This window comes from Gorilla gorilla, chromosome 15, assembly GCF_029281585.2.
Source record: "Gorilla gorilla gorilla isolate KB3781 chromosome 15, NHGRI_mGorGor1-v2.1_pri, whole genome shotgun sequence".
Taxonomy (NCBI): domain Eukaryota; kingdom Metazoa; phylum Chordata; class Mammalia; order Primates; family Hominidae; genus Gorilla; species Gorilla gorilla.
The window spans coordinates 106,965,545-106,987,900 of NC_073239.2; the positions used below are offsets into that span (position 1 = coordinate 106,965,545).

A 22,356-nucleotide genomic window follows, 5' to 3' on the forward strand; every position below is an offset into this window, starting at 1 on the left:
TCAGGCCTAGATCTGCCTTCCATGACACAGGACTCTCCCAGCTCCATTCCCGGAGAAAGAGCCTGTTTCCAGAGAAGGGAGGATGGATGTGAGCGAGGAAGTCACCCTGAGGGGTAGATACTACCAAGGGGTTTCACCCATAAGTAAGTTGATGTGCGTCTTGTCAGTCTGTAAAAAGGGTTGTTCGGTTATTTTGATATAGGAGACTTTATCTTTAAGTGCTTATATCACAACATCTATGTTGTCTACTGATATGTGAAGCTTCTGGAAAAAAAGTAGACCTTTGCTTGGCCTTCACAAAATTAACATTGATGGTTTTGACCTTGAGGATGACCCAGAGATTTGTTCCGTGAGGTAGTTTGTCATTTCGCTGAGTTTATACGTGCACAGGAGTGAGATGCTTAACTTGTGAAGGAGAGGCTGTCCAACAGAACAGCCCGACGGTTCCCTCCTCAAAGCATACCCCAGGCTCCTACCTGAACGTTCCAGTGGCCTGGGACTACCCACCTCCATACTCACTTCAGTCCCACACATACCCTGTGCCTGCTGTCTGCCAGGCCCCTGCGGAGAGAATAAAGGATGAAGTGGAGGCTTCGTTCTCTGGTAACACATGGATAAGCTGAGGAAACAGACACTGGTGATTACAATATATGACAAGAACTAGGGTGTGGGGGCATTCAAAATACAGGGGCTCTGAGAAGAGGGACCATGTGGTCTGCCTGGGGGGCTTGGGAAAGGCTTTGTTAAGGAGGTGGCATTCGATCTCACTCTTGAGAAAGGAGTATGAGCTTAACCTGCTGTCAGGGAAGAGGAGGCTTCCAGACAGAGATAATAGTGCAGGCTGTGTTTGGGAAAGAGCAAACAATTCTGTGTGCTTGGAATGGGGATGGGGCGTGGGTATGAGAGGCTTGGAATTCCAATCTGAAGGAGACTGGAGAACAGAACACACCACTGGCCTTGGTTCCACGTGGATAGTAGAAAGGCATCAGTTTTTTTAAGCAGGGCTAGTGGTCTTAGGCCAGTTTTCAGAGAATTTGAATCTTACAAAATATAATTCTGAAATTAGGATTATGATTTATACTATTTAAAGGTACTTGAGGATATAGCACATTGCATGTATTATCAAAATCATCATCTTAGCCATGTAAACCACACTGTTTAACAAACCTGATTATTAATGAGTCACTGTTACTATTCACCTCACTCTCTTGGCATGTCTTTTCTTTTTTTTTTTCTTTGAGACAGGCTCTTGCTCTGCTGCCCAGGCTGGAGTACAGAGCTGCAGTCTCCACCAGGCTCAAGCAGTCCTCCCACTTCAGCCTCCTGAGTAGCTGGGACTACAAGTGTGTGCCACTACACCCGGCTGACTTGTTAATTTTTCTGTAGAGATGCGGTCTTGCCATGTTGCCCAGACTGGTCTTGAACTGCTGGGCTCAAGTGATCCTTCTCAACCTCCCAAAAGATCTTGTCATTTCTCACTCCTTAATGCTTCTTGATAATCTGTTCCCTCTGAACACCCCCACAACATCACATGCTGGGCGAATCAGCTGTTACTGCCATGGCCCCCACTTCACCTCCCTGGGCCACATCTATGCTACTCTTCAGTCGACTGTGGGAATGGGCCTTGTAGACCACAGATCTGGTTTTGTTACCTGCTGGAGATCCTGTAAGGTAGAATCCAGCCTCCTTAGCAGGGCTTCTTTTCCCCTTCGTGCTCCGACTCCTAAGCTCTCGTTCCTGGTACTTACTGTTTATGCTGTGCAGAACTCATGGCTCTCACTACGAGCCAGGTCCACCCTGCTAGCCAGCCATAATCTGTACTGAGAATGACACCTTTATGCCCCACCTCTGCCTGCTGCACCTGTCTCCACTCCAGGCACCCCTCCTCTGCATCCACAACTTTCTAGAACCTGGGGCTCAGCACATATCCCACCTTGCATTGTGACCTTTGACTCTTGTCTCCTGGACCAGAGTGAGCTGAATGGGTCCTGTGGGAGGCTTTTCCTAAGTGTCTGTTAGTTGAAGTTGTTTCCTTTAAGTTGATCCATACCGAACAATGTGAGAAGTGTGTGAAACAGTATGGAGACTGTGATTTTGGTCCAGTGGGTATTGTGTGCAGTAGGTGCCTAAATATGTTCACAAACTGTGTTGTAAAGCAATTTGCCGTATGGAATAGCTCATCTGTAGCTGTCTTGAAATTAAAATGCACATACGCTTAGGAGTCCACTGCAGTACTTACAAATGCCAATCCCTATAAATTAACTTAATAAATATCTTAAAGATTTCTGTATCATAATCCTAAAATGTTTACTGACAAGAATGCAGTTTATCATAAAATGAGGCCAGGAGTTAATATCTTTTTTTAGGTTTCCCTGTTCAGTACCAGCAAGACATGCCTTTTAGTGTTTTTGGCTTCATGTTTGCCAAATAGACTTATTTAATACAGAATTTTTTAGACATCCTTCAGACTGGACATCATCCAGAATGTACTTCCTTGAGATCAGCCCTCCTTCATATCTCTTGGGTAGAACTCTGTGTCCGCACCACCCACATGTCTGAGGTATCAGCAGCCAGAGTTGCCACTTTTGTCCTTACCAGTAGGCCGTGTCACTTGCTGTGTTCTGAGGGGCTCATTTGGAGCCATTGTTGCAGATAGTCAAGCTTAGTGCCCAGAATGGCACAGTGTCACACACTGCAGAGGCCTCACCTAGAAAAGGAATCCTGCAGTTCTCTACTTCCCCACAGCCATGATTAGGACCTGTCACTCTGGAACCAAGTTGCCGTGTGATGTGACACTACTGTGAACTAAAAATACAGCAGGTGGAGAACCAGCATTTCCCATTCATGATAAAGATGCCATTTGAAACCTGGGATTGATCTGGAGGCTGATAAGTCGCTGGTAGCATGTGTTCCTATTTTTTTTCTTGTTTTTTTAAGTGAATAAATCTGGAAATACATCCTTTTGAGAGAAACCTAACTTGTAAAATATGTTGTCAATAGCTTCCCCTTTGACTAAGAACACTTTCAAGAGCTTTGGAGAGTCATGTCAAGGTACATTTGACTTTGTATGCGCAGTACTTAGTGATGTTTGGTATATAGTAGTAGTAGTCGCCTAATAAAAGTTTGTTAATTTAAATCAAAGACTTTATTCTTTTCAGGTCTAAAATCAATTTATCAATTATGTAATGTGTTCTGGGTTGTCCCTTTAAGTGTATTTAACTTTTAAATTAGACTACGGTTCAGAAAGTCTCAATATAGGAAAGCTGTGATTATTTCAAAGATCAGTAGCTGTATTCTAAACCCAAAGGCCTCTGTGCATATATCAGGGAGGTACAAGTACTTCTCTCTTTGGACCTCATTCCTTTGGTGTTTATTGAGCACATACTCTGTCAGCCACTGAGTAGGCACTAGACTTGAGCCTGCCTAGCGCACTGTGGCTAGAATTCCTCCTGCCTCTGGGAATAATATTGCACATAAGCATCTGAGAAGCCTGGATCAGGGTCCAATACTGCTTCCTTCCGGATGAAAGTAGCCCAGGTGTCCCTGTGCTGGTCTCAGCCTCTTCTGAGCCCCAGGGTCACTTGGTCCTGTGCTACTGGGTTCCAAAAAGTCAAGTCTCTACTTTCTCTTTTCTCTGTTCTGTTTAAATTTTTTCATTGTAAACATGGTGTGTACCACAAGTACATGCACTCTTATGATGTGGCTCTGGCTGGAAGACCTAATACAGTTTACAAGAGCCGCCACCTTAACCCTCTCTTTGTCTTCTTCCTCCTGACACCAATGCTGTCTACCTGCCTTGGGCCCAGCCCATCTGTTGTGGGCCGCCAGGGTTTCCCAGGAGGCCACAGCCGGGCAACAATTTGACATGGTGTATCTTGGTACCTGCTGATGTTCTCGCATCCAGCGAATAAAGCCACGGCCCTTGCGTTCTACTCCTTCCTCTCACCTGTCCACATCCTATACCATCTGCCCTGGCAAGAATTTCTTTTCTTTTTTTTATTATTATACTTTAAGTTCTAGGGTTCATGTGCACAACATGCAGGTTTGTTACATATGTATACATGTGCCATGTTGGTGTGCTGTACCCATTAACTCATCATTTACATTAGGTATATCTCCTAATGCCATCCCTCCCCCCTCCCCCCGCCCCACGACAGGCCCCGGTGTGTGGTGTTCCCCACCCTGTGTCCAAGTGTTCTCATTGTTCAATTTCCACGTATGAGTGAGAACATGTGGTGTTTGGTTTTCTGTCCTTGTGATAGTTTGCTGAGAATGATGGTTTCCAGCTTCATCCATGTCCCTACAAAGGACATGAACTCATCCTTTTTTATGGCTGCATAGTATTCCATGGTGTATATGTGCCACATTTTCTTCATCCAGTCTATCATTGATGGACATTTGGGTTGGTTCCAAGTCTTTGCTATTGTGAATAGTGCTGCAGTAAACATACGTGTGCATGTGTCTTTATAGCAGCATAATTTACAATCCTTTGGGTATATACCCAGTAATGGGTTGGCTGGGTCAAATGGTATTTCTAGTTCTAGATCCTTGAGGAATCACCACACTGTCTTCCACAATGGTTGAACTAGTTTACAGTCCCACCAACAGTGTAAAAGTGTTCCTATTTCCCCGCATCCTCTCTAGCACCTGTTGTTTCCTGACTTTTTAATGATCGCCATTCTAACTGGTGTGAGATGGTATCTCATTGTGGTTTTGATTTCCATTTCTCTGATGGCCAGTGATGATGAGCATTCCTGGCAAGAATTTCTCTGCCTGTTCCTACTGGTTGTCACCTTCTCTCTCCCCTGGATGAACTGACCCTTCCCTCCCTGTTTTCCGCATCTCAGGCTACTGCTGGGTTTCTACCCACATGTCAGGGTCTGTGTTCCTCTGCCCTTAAACCCTCAGCAGCAATCTTTGGCCCACGAGATGATGTCCGGACTCCTTTGTGTGACATCAAGGTCCACTGTGAGCTGGAACAGCATGTCCCCCAGGCTCCAGCCACCCACAAGTATTTGTTAGCATATTAATGCACGTAGGCTGTAGCAGCAATGGCCCCTTTTTACTAGCAGTGTGATCCTGGGATCTACTGCTCTTTGTCTCAGAGACTCTGAAGTAACTTGGTAAGAGAATATGGGGAAACACATTGGACAGATCCCTTAGGAACCTCAGATCTCTAGGAGCCAAAATGAGAGAAAGAGAATGAACTTTGAAGCGAGACAGAGAGGAGCTAGGATCCTGCTTACAAGCTGTGTTAGATTTGGCCTCCTTATTCTACTTCCGTAGGCCCCTTTTTCTCGTTGTACAATGGAAACAATGTAACTCATAGGATCTCATGTGAGATCAAGAGTTATAACCCATAAAGTGTTTACAACAGTGCCTGGTACTTAGCAAGTCTCAGTAAAGGTTGCAGTTGACATTAGCAGTAGCAGCAACAGCATATAAGCCACACAGTTCAACAGAAGGTTGAAAGCAGGGGCTGATACTCCATGGGTTTTCAGTCAAATCAGAATCTTGATGTCACTTCTATGATGACGTTGCACTCTTTTCTTTCCTTCTGAACTGCATTCCCCCAGCCCCACACAAACAGCCCTTTGCTTATCAAAAACCCATCCTTCAAAGTCCTGTTAGATTTACACTTCTCCACAAAGCTTTTCCTAAGCCCCTAGCTGGAAGCACTTCCAGTTATTGATCCTATACTGCCTTGCAGGAAAGATGCCACCACCTTCCTGTAATTTACTTCCTTGCCAATTAGTTAGTTGGTCTTTGACTAAGTGTGCCCCTTCTGGGAAGTTCAGCTGCTATCACTGTTTTATCCAGGAAAGCCTGATGCCTTGTGTAGGGTTTTACCACTTGAGGTTGCTACTCGGATAGCTGCAAATAAAAACATAAATTACATCTCTGACCGAAACTGAAGCATGCCTCCTGTTCCCTATGATTGAGCTAAGCTGCTAAACATAAATCATCACAGCGACAATCAGCTCTTTCACTCCCAAAGCTGAAGAAAGGAAAAGCCAGCAATTTCTCATGTGTGATATATGTCCACCCTCTCACCTGGTGTTTTATAAACGTATTGTCTTAACTGTCTTCTAAGTATCTGTGCCTGGGAGGGTGCCTTCCTCTGTTTTGTAAAATGCCAAGTGATACCACTGTGATATATAAATAATGATAATTAGAAGACAGCCTCAAATTATTTGACATTCAGATTGAAGGGGAAAGTAGTACTTTTTTTTGTAATAACCTAGAATTTGGATCAGAAATGGCATTCAAAATAAAAGCATATTGGTTTCTGTCAGACAGGGATAGTTCAAACCTTCTCATATCTGAGGTCGAATATCACAAAATGGAATCATGGGTCGAGCACACAGCCTCAGATCTGGGCCCAGGCTGTAAAGAACCATAACCTGTGGCCACGATATATTTGAAAATATCAGGACTAATAGGAGCTAAAGAAGAGAGAAGTCATTTTTTACCTGAAACTCCATAAAAGTATAATAATCATTAACTTGGAATCACTTCCCAGCCACTAGCCTCTTTGTTTTTTAAAATGTCCAAATACCAGGGTTTCTAGAATTTGGCTCATCTTGACCCTGCCTGCCTTAAATTTTCAAGGAATTCTTCCTTTGTCATAGTTCCTGGTGGTGAATGTGAGACCATTTGTTTGCTTGGTGGAAGGAATGTAGGACCAAGAATCAGAAAGACGGTTTGATTTCCAGCCCTGCCATTTTTTTTTTCTTTTTGAGACAGAGTCTCGCTTTGTCACCCAGGCTGGAGTGCAGTGGTGCCATCCTGGCTCACTGCAACCTCCGCCTTCCGGGTTCAAGTGATTCTCCTGCCTCAGCCTCCTAAGTAGCTGGGATTACAGATGCGCACCACCACACCTGGCTAATTTTTTGTATTTTTAGTAGAGATGGGGTTTCTCCACGTTGGCCAGGCTGGTCTCAAACTCCTGACCTCAGGTCATCCGCCCGCCTTGGCCTCACAAAGTGCTGGCATTACAGGCATGAGCCACCGCACCAGGCCTTTTTTTTTTTTTTTTTTTTTTTTTTTTTTGAGACAGAGTTTCATCACTGTCACCTAGGCTGGAGTACAGTGGCTCGATCTCGGCTCAGTGCAACCTCTGCCTCCTGGATTCCAGCAATTCTCCTGTCTCAGCCTCCCAAGTAGCTGGGATTACAGGCATACTCCACCATGCCTGACTAATTTTTGTATTTTTAGTAGAGACAGGGTTTCACCATGTTGATCAGGCTGGTCTCGAACTCCTGACCTCAGGTGATCCACCCGCCTTGGCCTCCCAAAGTGCTGGGATTACAGGTGTGAGCCATTGTGCCCGGCCTTGCCACTTTTAATAGCTGTGTGGCCTTGGGCAACTATTTAACCTCCAAATATGTTTCCTTCTCTGTAAAATAGGAGTGATTACATCACAGAGAATTGTCCTGAAAATACTTATAATTATACTCATTTGTTTCCTGGAATAAGTACCATGGGCCAGTCATTGTTAAATAACTTAAATATCCTCACAGTAGCCCTATGAATTAGGTGCTCATATCATCTTCATTTCATAAACGAGGAAACCAAGGCCCAGAAAGGCTAAGTAACTTGCTTAGAGCCACACAGCAAGTAAGCAGTCTGCAAAAGCAAGAGATAATTAGGGACTTCCTCAGATCCAGAGTGTGTCAAAGGTAACACGTGAGCAGGGAAACCTGGGGGCAGGTGCTGCCGAGCTGGCCTGCCTGCCCTCCGTGTCTTCCCTGTCCCCCTCCTCTGTGTCTTCCCTGTCACCCTCCTCTGTGTCAGTGCCCTCACACTCCCGGAATGTGCCTGCTCTGTGCTTTGCTGACCCTGCCTTTGATTATGCTGTTCTCACGCTTGGTATTCTTCCCTATCACCTCTCTGTTTATTAAAATTACACCAATTTTTCAAGCCCTAGCTAAAATATCCTCTACAAAGCCTTTCCTTATCCTTCTTGGATAAGGAAAATGACTAGAAGAAGGGCACTTCTTCCTATTCTGTCTAGAGTTTGTGCCTGGCATCTGCCACCTCCTGCCTTTCACTGTATTACTGATCACCATCTTCATCAGTGCTGTAACCCATACCTTTCTGTAGGTCTTGACATGCACAAAACACTTTCACACAGGTTGTGCCATTTGCTCTTATGCAGAAACTTATAAAGGAAGCAAGAAAGGAACTTTAGTTCCATTTCTACAGATCGGTATTTCTTGAACACCTACTATGTACCAGGACTTGTGCTAGGTGCTAAAGTTAGAAATGGTAATGTCTCCAGAAGCTTGATTATCTCATTTTTAGTCTTTTTTTTTTTTGAGATGGAGTTTCACTCTGTCACCTAGCCTGGAGTGCAGTGGCGCGATTTTGGCTCACTGCAACCTCTGCCTTCTGGGTTCAAGCTATTCTCCTGCCTCAGCCTCCCAAGTAACTGAGATTACAGGCACACACCACCACTCCAGTTAATTTTTTTTTTTTGTATTTATTTATTAGAGATGTGGTTTCACCATGTTGTCTAGGCTGGTCTTGAACTCCTGACCTCAAGTGATCTGCCTGCCTCAGCCTCCCAAAGTGCTGGGATTACAGGTGTGAACCACCACACTCAGCCTTTCCCACTTTTACAAACACAGAACATTTTTTTTTTAATTTTATTATTATTATACTTTAAGTTTTAGGGTACATGTGCACAATGTGCAGGTTAGTTACATATGTATACATGTGCCATGCTGGTGTGCTGCACCCATTAACTCGTCATTTAGCATTAGGTATATCTCCTAAAGCTATCCCTCCCCCCTCCCCCCACCCCACAACAGTCCCCAGAGTGTGATGTTCCCCTTCCTGTGTCCATGTGTTCTCATTGTTCAGTTCCCACCTATGAGTGAGAATATGCGGACAAACACAGAAATTGAAACCTAGGCACAGTGGCTCACACCTGTAATCCCAGCACTTTGAGAGCCTGGGGTGGGTGGATCACTCGAGGCCAGGAGTTCAAGACCAGCCTGAACAACATGGTGAATCCCTGTCTCTACTAAAAAATACAAAAATCTGCCAGGCATGGTGGTGCATGCCTGTAATCCCAGCTGCTCGGGAGGCTGAGGCATGAGAACTGCTTGAACCCGGGTGGCAGAGGCTGCAGTGAGCCGAGATCACACCACTGCACTCCAGCCTGGGTGACAGAGTGAGACTCTGTCTCCAAAAAAAAAAAAAAAAAAAAAAAGAAACCTAATAAAAGTGGCCAACTGTCCCACTCAACATCTGTTTTAGTCCCTGGGACCTGCCAGGCTCTTTGCCACCTCTGGGCCTTTGCGGATGCTGTTCCCTCCACCTGCAACATAATTCTTTCCACTCCCACCTGACCAAACTCTACTCATCTTTCAGAGTTTAATAAAGGTGTTGCTTTTTTTAGAGAGGCTTCCACTGATCACCCGCTCCTGCCAAGTCTAAAATAGGCCTGCTCTTATGGCACTCCTTTGCTTTTCTTTGCAGCACTTAGCACAAATAGTAATTTTTATTTTACTTTTATAGATGTATTTGATGTCCCTCCACCAGACTGTATACTCCATGAGGACAAGGATATTGATGTTTATGTTAACTCTTGTACACTCAGTGCCTGGCACCATGCCTGACCCAGAAGAGGGACTCAAGAAATAAAGTGTCGAATGAACGAATGTGCAGACATCAGTCATTTACTCAGCTTAATAAATGCCAGAGAAAAGTCTAGAACCCAGATTGTCTGAAGTCCAGTCAACACGGACCTCCCCGTGTTCTCTGACACTGCCCATGACCAGCCTCCGCTTGCTAAGTTGCACCTCAGTCTTTGTTCTTTTTATGGGTTCCTAAGACATCAGCACTGTTGGGTATGTGCGTATTGAGGATTTGAAGGGTGGATATGTGTGTGGATGGGTGGACAGAAGGAATGAGAGACAGACGGACAAGCAGAATGCCAGGATGATCCACGAAGGGGCAGGAGATGGTCAATGTGTGGAAGCACGAAGGGGGCACATCGGTCATGTGGTAAGCACCTGCACTGCGGCAGGCCTTGTGTTGGAAGGAAGTGGCAGTGTGAACATCAGCCTAGATATAGAACCTCCACTTCCACCCTGATTAAGATCTAAAATTAATACCCTATTCTAGAGTTCTTGGAATAAACCTTCCATTTTGATAGGTCTTAAAGAATTTTCATTTTTATACTTCTGTCACATTATATTGGAACACTTTCATTATACATGAAAGCAGCTTTTATTTCTTCTTACTCCAGGCAGCCTGTTACTATAGCAATGTTGGAAGTATTTTGAGGTATTTTTATACAGTGAGTTCTACAAACTCCCTGCAAACTGTACATAATGTTTGGTTGAAATGGGCTATCATATCCAAAATTGTCTCTCTTGTTTCTTTGTATCCTTTGAAAACTTTTGCAAACTTTGCTATAACTTAATTCCTGAAAATTAAAGCTCTTATGTTTAGAAAGGAAAATAATTTGGGGCGGGGGGGTTGTAAATATATTTGCCTATGAACATTGAAAATAGCTCCGAAATAATTTGAATTTTATTTAGGTACCATAAAGATATTATTGCTTCTTGGGGCCTTCTGTTTTTTTTTTTAAACCCAGAAAATGGGGTGCAATCATAGATTTCCTCTGTGTGTCTGCAGGGTCTAGACAGTTTCAAAGTGAAACAGAAGTTCTTTGCTGGCAGCCAGGAGCCAATGGCCACCTTTCCTGTGCCATATGATTTGCCTCCAGAACTGTATGGAAGTAAAGGTGAGACACAGATAAAGGAAAACCACGGGTGGATATGCATAAGAAAAACAGAGCCCAGGAGAAGCCTTTGGTCTCGGTGGGATCCTGGCTCATGGAACCCTCTGGAAGCTCAAGTTTGCAGAGGGCCCTTTGCCAGCCTGTCTGGGGCCTTGTAGCCACTGGTTAGTCGTGGAATCCCTTTGCACTCCTATAATTACTATACAGATCCTTCCTGACTTACAGTGGGGCTACATGCTGATAAACCCCTCATGAATTGAAAATATCATAAGTCAAAAATGCATTTAATGCGTCAAATCTACTGAGCACCATAGCTTAGTCTAGCCTACCCTAAACATGATCAGACCTCTTAAATTAGTCTACACTTGGGCAAAATAAATCAAAGACTGTTTTATAATAAATTGTTGACTATCTCATGGAATTTATTGGAGACTACTAAAGTACTGTTTCTACTGAATGCGTATCACTTTCACACCATCATAAAGGTCAAAAGGTCATTAAGTCTAACTATTAGAAATTAAAACCAAGAAATGTAACAATAATAAATCTATTGTAACGTACATTTATGCCAGGCACGGTGGCCCACACCTGTAATCCCAGTACCTTTGGAGGCCGAGGCAGGAATATTGCTTGAGGCCAGGAGCCCAAGGCCACCTTGCCCAACATAGCGAGAACCAGTATGTAAAAAAAAATTTGTTTTAAATAGCCGGGTGTGGTGGATCATGCCTGTAGTTCCAACTACTTGGATGGCTGAGGTAGAAGAATCGCTTGAGCCCAGGAGTTTGGGGCTGCAGTGAGCTATGATTGAGCCACTGCACTCCAGCCTGAGTGACAGAGCAAGACTCCAACTCTAAGGAAAAAAAAAAGTTATGACAATTTCCAAAAAGAAGAAAATAGCAAGGAAAGTGGTGCTTTATGTTTTTGCAAGCCTCTTTATGTGCATCTTAAAAGGTGACACCTGAATTCTCATTGCTGTGTTCTCATTGAGGCTGTTGTGATATCACATCGCATAGCTTCTGTATACCTGTGTAAAAATGAAAGTGAAAACAACAAATGATGGCTTAATACTACAATGAAAATAATGTTGACTTCACAGACCCTCCCAACCACCATGCTCACAAACCCTCAAAAGGGAGGTCCCCAGGGGCTACACTTTGAAAACTGCATGCATTGAGTCTTAAGGGCAGTGACCAAGTATCTTTCACAGTAGAAACACAATAGGAATAGCTGCAGAAGGTTCAGTTGTCCTCAGAGGAAGGCTGGCTGGCATCAGTGTACCCACCTGTGTCTGGCCTGCGTGTGTCCCAGCCTCACAGGCTGCTCTGCTGCTTTTATCAGCCCTGAGAATATCTGTCTTTAAGGTGGGTCCACACTTAGCAAACTCAGACAGGATGAGATATATAATCAAGACACACTTAATTTAAAATGGCAAATTACATCACCAAATCAGCATATTCTCCACTGGAAAGGAGAGGCCCACATGAGTAGCCAAATTATAATCTGCAGGTTTCTGAGCCAGTGTTAAATCTGAACAGAGAAAAGATTTTTTTTTCAATTGGCAAATTTTAATGACATCACTCATTGATACCCCAAAATCTCCAGTTCTTACCAAGCTCAGCCTTGCCCAGTGGTTCCTCTGTTCCCTCGACAATGTTTCATGGAATCTAACAACTTCCCTACCCACTAACCTTCTCAGCTTTCATGGTGAACCAAGCTTCCTCTGTCGCACTAACCTTCTCAGCTTTCATGGTGAACCAAGCCTCCTCTGTCCCGCTAACCATTCTCAGCTTTCATGGTGAACCAAGCCTCCTCTGTCCCGCTAACCATTCTCAGCTTTCATGGTGAACCAAGCCTCCTCTGTCCCGCTAACCATTCTCAGCTTTCATGGTGAACCAAGCCTCCTCTGTCCCGCTCACCATTCTCAGCTTTCATGGTGAACCAAGCCTCCTCTGTCCCACTAACCTTCTCAGCTTTCATGGTGAACCAAGCCTTCTCTGTCTGATGGGCCCTTTCTTAGATGGTGTTAACACATCTGACAAAGTTAATCCTATCATGCTGTCCAGTGTGCCATCCTGCCTCTTGCTGGTAACTTTGTATTTCTCTAATCAATAGTTTGATGCTAAGTTTCAGGAGGCATTCTTTTTCTCCTTTCTAAAGTGTGGAAATCCCCTATGCCTTTCTGTTGAGTCCTCTAAATTTGTTGTGTATTCATGCATATTTCGTTTTCAGTAGCAAGGCTATCTAGATTTTTATCAGAATTTAAAGCAGTCCGTCAGGATCTTACCTGCCACCAAAAAAAAAAAAAAACCCAGGAAAACCCTGCTTTAAAATCAGGCCATGTTTCTGTGCCAACTCCACAACTTACTAAATAGACTTGGGCATTTAGTTACTTTCTCTAGGTTTTAGTGTCTCTGTCTACACAGTGAGGAACTGTGAGTATCTACCTTATACGGTTATTGAAAAGATTAACTGAGATTATCTATAAAGTACTTATCTTCCCTGTTTTGGCTTTATGCTACTTTTGTCTTTTCTCCCCTTATCTGTTCTTCAGGTTCCTTTTCTTCCTTTTTTTTTTTTTTTTTTTTTTTTTAACCCAAGTTTTCCTCCTCCCTGTTGGAAGTGGGGACTGACTGATTAGGCTTTATCTGCTGGGGTCTGGCCTTGGGCCCTGCACTTCCCACCCCCAGCCCTGCACCCTGGCTGGATTCCACCCCCTTCATTTCTTTACTCCTAATCTTCAAAGGACTAAGAAGGCAAAAATGGAAGCACTAGAAGAGCCTGAAAAATGTTCCAAGGGCCCTTTCCTTCCAGTAAAGTAAGCATTCCCAGGAACTTAGAAGTTTACAACTAGGTATAGTTCTTAGACCATGGAATGAGAAATCTTTTATTTGGCCAGCAAGCAGAATGCTTTCCAATGTTTAAATGAGTTTTGTTTGTTTCTTCAGCATTTCTTTTGAAAGATACATATAATCTCAGGGTGTGCTTAAGCTAAAATAATAATAATAAATTTTTTAAAAAATAAAGATACATACAAGAGAGACTGGAGCATTTTATTTAATATTGGTACTGTTTTGTCCTCTACACTGCCTCAGTTGCATGTAGGATAATGCTAGTAATTCAGTATTACCAGTTCATATATAGCCAACATTCCTGGGAAGCCGTATGGACTATAGAAAGGCATTTACCAAGATTGAAAAAGTAAGTGGTTAAGAACATTTGAAAAGCACTTCATTTTAAAAAGTGATTTTCAAGCCATTGTAACACCTCTAAGATCTTGTCAGTGTTATTTTAAAGACAGAAGACTACAAAAAGCTTAGCAAAGGAATATACTGCTGTGAATGAAGTAAAGCTCAATGCAAGAGGCTGCCAGATATCTTGAAACCAAGAAAATGATCAAAGTAAAGCAAAAACTAAGACTCAGCTACCAGTATACCCTGCTTGGTGCAGTAGTTACTGTTTATTCATTCTCTCCACAGATCTATATTGAGAGCCTATTGTGTGCAGACACCATCTAGGTACTTGGAATATGTTGGCAAACAAGACAGGCACAAATCCTTACTCTCATCAAACTTACATTCCTCTTCTCCTGAAAAATCAAACTTAACCAAACCCATTTTACTAATAGTAATTTTAAAAGAAGCCCCCCCACCTTTAAAAAAAAAAAGGGGGGTCTCGCTCTGTCACCTAGGCTGGACTGCAGTGGCATGGTCTCAGCTCACTACAGCCTCAAACTCCTGGGCTCAAGTGATACTCCCACCTCAGCCTCCTGAGTAGCTGGCACTACAGTGCGCGCCATCATGCCCAGCTAATTTTTAAGAAATGTTTTGTAGAGATGGGGTCTCGCTATGTTGCCCAGGCTGGTCTTGAACTCCTGGGCTCAAGTAGTCATCCTGCCTCGGCCTCCCAGAGTGTTAAGATTACAAATGAGAGCCACCACAGCTGGCCCAAAGAAGGCTTTTATAAAGCAAAATCACCAACTTTTAAAATCTAACACAGATTATTTCCATATGTCCCACTTGCTGTGTGACCTTGATTTTGAAGAGGAAGCAAAATAGATTGGTGTGTAATCTTAACCTTTCTTCCAAGGGCATCTGTTTTGCACTCCCTTCTTAGCTTATATTCACTTTGTTATCTTATATGCTATCGAGAGAGTAAAGGGTGAAAAAGTAATGAGCTAAGGGTGAAATAAAGCCTATCTTATTTGGACTTAATAAATTGTATGACTCCTTTAAGAAGTAACTGAACATCCAAAGCTTCAGAGGTACTAGTTATAGTCTATTAAGGAGGTTGTTTCATTTTTATTATTTTTAAAAAATACACATATGAGTACTTATATAGTATTTTTTTCCTTTCAAAGTTTTGGCATAATTCCAAATTTACAGAAAAGTTACAAGAAGAGTACAAAGAATTCCTATACGCTCTTTACCCAGGTTCCTGAATGTCAATATTTTATCACATTTACATCCTCTCTCATATCAACTTTTCTTATCTATTTGAGAGTAGCAAATGTGATGTCCTTTTATCCCTAAATACTTTGATTGTATATTTCCTAAAAAGAAAGGCATTCTCTTACATAACTACAGTACAGTGATCAATATCAGCAGTTAACATTGATCCAAAACTGTATTCAAATTTCATCAGTTTCCTCAATAATGTCCTTTACAGCAAAAGAGAAAGTTCATGCATTGATTTATGTCTCTTTAGTCTCCATTAATTTGGAACAGTTCCACAATTTTTTGTTTCATGGCATCAACACATTGCATAGCATGGACCAGTTATTTTATAAACTCTGAGGAACATTCTACTTTGGGTTTTCCACTCACCATTTCTTTATAATTAGACCCAGGTTATGTACTTTCACCAAGAATACCAAAGAAGTAATGTGTTCTTCCTGGTGCATCATATCAGGAGGCACATCCTGTCGATCTGTCTGATTACTGATGATGTTAACTTTGATTGATTGGTTAAGTTGGTGTTTACCAGGTTGTAAATAATTGACAAGTATAATTTCAAAAATTTTTTTAAAATTTAAGTGGCTGAAACTAAACTAATAAACTGCAAATGTAGTTAATAGAAGAGGTCCTTAAAAGCTGGTTGGCACATGAGGTATGCATAATATAGATTTAGCATATACATAATATACATAATCCTCCAAAATGTTTTAAAACCATTTGTTCCTAAATGGTCTAACCATTCTCCCACTGCCTTATTAATTTTAAATAGCTCCCTACATTCAGATAGTAGCAGAATAAACTTCACTAAACCTGTTAGAATTATTGCTAGAGTCCAGAATCATCAAGTATTTTTCCAAGGGAAACAAAGTTGATTGGATTATCCTTTCCAAATAAAATGTACAAAAGGTATATTGCTTTAAATTGTTGTTGGTGTGGCTGGATGTGGTGGCTCACACGTGTAATCCCAGCACTTTGGGAGGCAGAGGCGGGCAGATCACTTGAGGTCAGGAATTCAAGACCAGCTTGGCCAACATGGCGAAACCCTGTCTCTACTAAAAATACAGAATGTAGCTGGGTGTGGTGGCACATGCCTGTAATCCCAAGTACTTGGGTGGCTGAGACTGGAGAATCACTTGAACCTGGGAGGTGGAGGTTGCAGTGAGCTGAGATCGTGTCACTGCACTTCAGCCTGGGTGACAGAGCGAGACTCCATCTCAAAAAAAAAAAAAATGTTGATATGTTTTATTTTTAAGGACCTGTTTTTGAAAGATCTTCAGAAATGAAGTTTTTTTTTTTTTAATGAAGTACCCCAAAACATTTTTTAGAATGATTTTGGCCATCTCCTTTAGTAAAATCTATTTTTGTTTCGTAGCGCAAACAGAAGGCTAAAAGTAAACTATGAGTTCAGCTTTTAAAATTACTTTGTAACCAGGAAGCTTAAGGAAATCTAGAACTGAAATTGATTCTTTTGAAATAAATAAGTACTGAATTTTCAGCAAGTTGAATTTATCCTCACACCAGTAAGATGGTTCTATTCTGCTGTATATAGTCACAGATTAATATGTGCAGTTCACAGAGAAAGGTGTTAATGGGTTTCAGATAACATTGATACCGTAATTACAAATAATTGCATTTCTACTAACTTGGTAAATCAGTGCAAAGCACTTTAGAGCTCTCTTTGGCATTTCTAGCTGGCATGTCTCGTACATTCCTTGATTTCAGAGTAGGCTAATGTAAAATGGCATTGGATCTTTTCGGATAATTGGTTCATCTCTTTGGCATTCCACCCTGCCCCCACACCCTACTTTACTTATTCCTGGTATAAGAATTAAAAGTGACTGCTCAGGCGAAGACAGTGACAGTGGCTTCTGGAGGTCGTACATCAAGTTTCGCATAGAGATGACGGTGGAAAATGTATGTGTGGGTGTTCAGGCATGGGGGTGAGAGCAGAGTCATAAGTCCTTAACCCGTGGCCATTTCTTAGGGGGTTGGAGAAAAGACCTTATTACCTGGCTAAACAGGATTTTGTACGTCACTTGGATTTATCTGATTATTCAAAAAAAAAAAAAAAAAAGAAACTGTTAAGACCTACATAGTACATAGGGTGACAATCCTTATCCTCTGTGAGTTGAGGGAGGTGAGTAATCTCAAAAGCAGCTAGCATTCATTAAGTAATTTTGTGTACTAGGAACTCATATGAGCACTTGACATGAATTAATTCATTGTATCCTCACAACCGCATGATGCAAGTACGATAGTACAATCCCCAATTTCCAGATGAGGAATCTAGGGCACTCAGAGTAACTTGGTCAAGGCCCCACTGGCAGTCTGGTTCCAATGCCCACACCCCCTTTCCCGTTACATGGTACTACCTCCCCGTGGAGAGCTAAGTTCTAGAGTTAAAGAGGCAGAAGAGGCATACAGTATGACCACAGGGAGAGATGGGACAGAGACTCTGTATATAAAGAGATCAAAACCACATGGGCTGTCATTTTCATCCTTCCAGCCATGGGCTTAATGTAGGCCTCCTCTTTCTCACCCAGCCTTGCTTACTTGTTCATCTTCCCAGTTCGGTCTCCTCCCACTGGAAGCCATCCTCTACAGTGCTACCATGCACATCTGGTCATGACCCTCCCCTCTTTTAAATTCTTCCACTATAGTCCAGAAAAAAGACAGCTTCCCATCCCCGTAGCCTTGAATCCCAAACTCTGACTGCATCAAGATCATCTTTAGAATTTGATAAAAATGCATATTGCCAGGCCACAACCCAGACCTACTGAAACAAGGTCTCTGTGCATGTGTCCTGGGAAAATGTTCTCTAACAGGCTGCCCAGCGTTTCTCATGTCAGCCAGGTTAGGGGACTGCTACACAGACGTGGAAAAGGTCAACCTCTGTGGCATGCCTGCTTGTCTGTCTTCCCCAGTGGACTAGAAGCCCTGCGAGGTTTCATGCATGGCTTATTCCCCTCTGTCCATAGCACCTAGCAAATCTCTGGCACCTAGCCAGCATGCAACAAATGTTTTAAATACGTGCATGAATTATTACAAGGCAAGTTGTTCTCTCATGGGACAATTTAGGAGGATTGCATAAAGCAGGTTTTCCTCTCAACTAGTGAGTATTAATGCTGATTTCCAGGAGTGATGAGTTAAAAGAATCACAACCACCTTCTTTTCTCCTCCTATGGTTATTTTTCTAGCTTTGCCTCCAGGTAGTGATGGGCTGTTCAGCCAGCTATAGACATTCTACTCATTTAAACAGCAGAGTTTAGTTTTTGTATTGGAAAGGCTAAAAACTCAAAAAGCAGAGCTACAGGGAATTTGCCAACAGAGTGGTTACCAGGTCCTTGCTTGGTCATTTATGACCTAATTTTGAGGGAGAGGAGTAAATGCAACAGTGATATTTAAGTTACTGGCTGAGTGGTAAGTGCTTGTATCAAAAATCCTGCATTGCTGAATAGTATGTCTAATAGCACTCATATAGCAAGAATTGGGTGTCGTTGGCCTTGGGAACGAAGCAGAGCTGATGTTACCCAACAGAACAGTATACAGGAAACGATGGGTAAATAACAGAAGTCCAAGCACACATGGAGTTTCCAGTGGAACAGAGCAAGGGCTTGTTGAGGCCAATGAGTGCAATGGGGAGTCAGATCTGTCAGCCCTGCCAGATCCTCAGCCTCTTAGGAAACAAGCAGGCAACACAGACCCAGGTGTATGGCTCTCTAACAAGCTTGTTTAGTTAACAAAGAAGTGTTTGGTTTCATCCTTTCAGACCATCCCAAAGCCAGAGACAGACAAACAGCGTTCTGATGATTTGCTGCCATCTTTGGTATTTTTTCCTACCTATCCTGCTGGGTGCTGCTGTTCGTATGATGGCTCTGAACAAACCGTGAGGCTGCGAGAAGACAGCAGCAGATACCATTGTTTGTCAGACCTTCCTGTGACCTACCATCTGCCTCTGTTCAAGAGAAAGGGAAAGGTTGCCCCAGAGGCGAGTTCGCAGTTGGGAGACACTGCTTTAACTTGGTGGTCCACGCCAGACCCGCCAAGAGGCAGTTTACAATATGCATTCTAGCCCCTTGAAGTTTCTCTAACACTTACCAAGACAATAATATGGGGAGTTATTTTTAATCCTTGTGATGTATTTATGGTCTACCCATATTATAGTTCTTTTGAAATGGTTTGACTCTAGCAGTGGCAATGTGTGGTAAAAGTGATTTGTTGAAATGTTTTCAATTTCTGAAACATCAGTTAAAATGAAGAAAAGTTCACATTTATTGAGCACTTACAACAGGAGCTTTCACAGATGTTCTCATTTGTGCTCCATAGTAATCCCTGCCAGTTGCTAAAGTAATTAATTCACATTCCATAGAGGAGGAACTTGATGCCATAACCCACATGCCTTCCCTAGGGTATTAAGAGGGACGGAGGAGGTGGAACTTGACATGGTCCTCAGTGTCCTTTCCATTGTACCATACCCAGGCATGTTGTTTTCTTCAGCATTGGTCTACAGTTATTTATACAGAGGCCTTCACGTTTCATCAATTATTAACCCTTAACAATAGAACAAAAACATTTTATAAATGTGACTGTGGGCCTCTTGGTTACGTGTGACCAGCTGAGAGCTGCACCTGTGGCTGTACCAACTATTACTGTTGCTTTCTTCAGCTTCCTAAAAGAAGAAAGGAAGTGCTGCCCTTTGTTAGGCCTTTTCTGTCTGCCAGATACAATGTCTATGTGGATTTTTCTCAGTCCTCGTGGCAGCTCCACAACATAGGTACAGATAAGGAACCTGGGGTTCTGGTTAAAGTGATTTGCCAGTGTGACACAGCTAGTAAGTGGCAGCACCAGGATTTGCCCCTGTGTCTCTGCCTGCCTCCCTGTATTAGTCCTCACACTGCTAATAAAGACATACTGGAGACTGGGTAATTTATAAAGGAAAGAGGTTTAATTGACTCATAGTTCCATATGGCTGTGGAGTCCTCACAATCATGGTGGAAGGCAAAGGGGAAGCAAGACACATCTTACATGGTGGCAGGCAAGAGAGCGCTTGTGTAGGGGAACTCCCCTTTATAAAACCATCAGATCTTGTGTGAGACTTATTCACTATCATGAGAACAGCATGGGAAAGACCCACCCCCATGATTCAATTACCTCCCACCAAGTCCCTCCCACGACACGTGGGAATTATGAGAGCTGCAATTCAAAATGAGATTTGGATGGGGACACAGCCAAACCTTTTCATTCCCCATGTTCACTCACCTAGTGTCCTAATAGGAGCCTTTGCTAAAAGCTGTTGTCTGAAGGGGGAGAATGTTCTGGGCTTGGTTCAGAAAATACTCTACCACAGTTTAGAGAGTCAAGCACATAAGTGTTTTTATATCATCAGGTGAGTGCATTTTCTATGATCCTATTCAAATAAATATTACATAATGTGTTTTTCCCCCAGATCGGCCATGGATATGGAACATTCCTTATGTCAAAGCACCGGATACGCATGGGAACATGTGGGTGCCCTCCTGAGAATCTTGAGGCACTGTGAAATTTAAGTGTAAGACATTGAGCCACAAACATGGGATCTCTTCTTTGTACTGGATGTTCACTTCCCTTAAAGTCTTATTTGCACCCTTACAAAATCTTTCCAAAGGTCACTCTTATGAATGGATGTTGGTTATACTTTTAATGGACATTAACATTCCTAATAAAAAAAGTATTAGTTTCTTAATTCACTTTTATATGTTTTGGAAAGAAAATTAGTGAACTTCTCTATGTTAAAAATACGTACTGCTTGAGTATCCCCTGTCTGAAATGCTTGGGACCAGAAGTGTTTCAGCTTTTGGATTTTTTTGAATTTTGGAATATTTGCATAGCATAATGAGATATCTTGGGGATGGGACCCAAATCTAAACACAAAATTCATTTATGTTTCATATACACCTTATATACAATAACCTAAAGGTGATTTTATATGATATTTTGAGTAATTTTATGCATGAAACAAAGTTTTGACAGGCTTTTGACCGTGATTCATCACATGAGGTCAGGCATGGAAATTTTCATTTGGAGCATCATGTCAGCACTCAAAAAGTTCTGGATCTTGGAGCAGTTCAGATTTTCAGATTAGGGATGCTCAATCTATATAGATATAAAATTATCCTCACAGTGACATAGAATCTCTTGGTGCTGTCAGCTGTTGGGAATTGAAGATTGACTTTGTGCTTCCACCCTCCATCCAGAAAGGCACCCTTCATTCCACCAGAACTTTACCCAGGAAGAACACGATCATTTCCTTTTTCACCCATGCCCTCTCTCAGCTTTCTGAGTACGTCTCTTGGGGTCGCTGGAGGTGATCCTAGGATCTGTCTCTGAGACCAATGTGCTGTTTCAGCCTCCTGCAGCTAAGAATTGTATTGACTGTCCTCACAGCGGCTTTTCATAGCTTTCAGCTTCAGCTTTACGAGGCTTCTCCTCTCTCCCTGGCACCCTGCTGGCTGCCTCACTGCTTACAGACAGGTCCCACCAAACCCAAACACCTGCCCAGGGTAAATGAGTCTCTCTTCTATCCCCAGAAACTTTCAGAGGAAGCAGCTCGTAGAAACATACAAAAGCACACAAGTATTTTGGGAAAAAATCCTAAAAGGTGACTTAATTTGATGCCTTAAATTCACAAGTGAGGAAGCTAAGGCCTAGAAGGTTAAGGATGTCCCCAGGGTCACACAGTGAGCTGGGCTCAGAGCTTGAGTGTCTTTGTGCTTTGTGTACATTGCGTTCTCCCTAGGATGCTTTAGACCCTGTTTGTTTTCTTCTGCATGAGGCTGATTTCCAGTTTGTCATCAACCTCTTTATCTTATAATTTAGGATAGAGTTGAATGTTAGTCTTGAAAGATTTTCTAAAGTAGTCTTTCAAACTGTTCCTCAGAGGCCTAGGATTTTGCAAAAGTACCTTAGGAACCTTGTAGGCTGCAGTGGGGGTGTGGCGATAAAGGAGGAGGCAGGGAGACAGGGCTGCAGGGCCTCCCACCTTCCAACAGACAGGCTCTGCTTTATCTGTTGTACATATTGGGATTCTGTAAAGGACATTATCTGGGGTTTTGTATGTATTTTTGTGTGTTCTCTTTTTTTAAATAAACTTGAAAAGCTACTGAA

General features: G+C 42.6%; 1 protein-coding gene across 6 annotated transcripts in view; it reads left to right on the plus strand.

Annotated features, from left to right (window-relative positions):
* TDP1 (tyrosyl-DNA phosphodiesterase 1) overlaps positions 1-22,356 on the plus strand; it is a 90,821-nt gene extending 68,465 nt beyond the window's left edge. For 4 of the 6 annotated variants that reach the window (XM_055361200.2, XM_019009500.4, XM_055361203.2 and 1 more), the window contains 2 exons: positions 10,654-10,762; positions 20,660-22,356. In XM_055361200.2, coding sequence (XP_055217175.2) covers positions 10,654-10,762; positions 20,660-20,733 — 183 coding nt within the window. In that variant the 3' untranslated portion in view covers positions 20,734-22,356. Of the gene's footprint in view, positions 1-10,653; positions 11,185-20,659 lie in introns of those variants that run through there. The other 2 variants (XM_055361201.2, XM_055361196.2) reach the window with 2 other exon arrangements.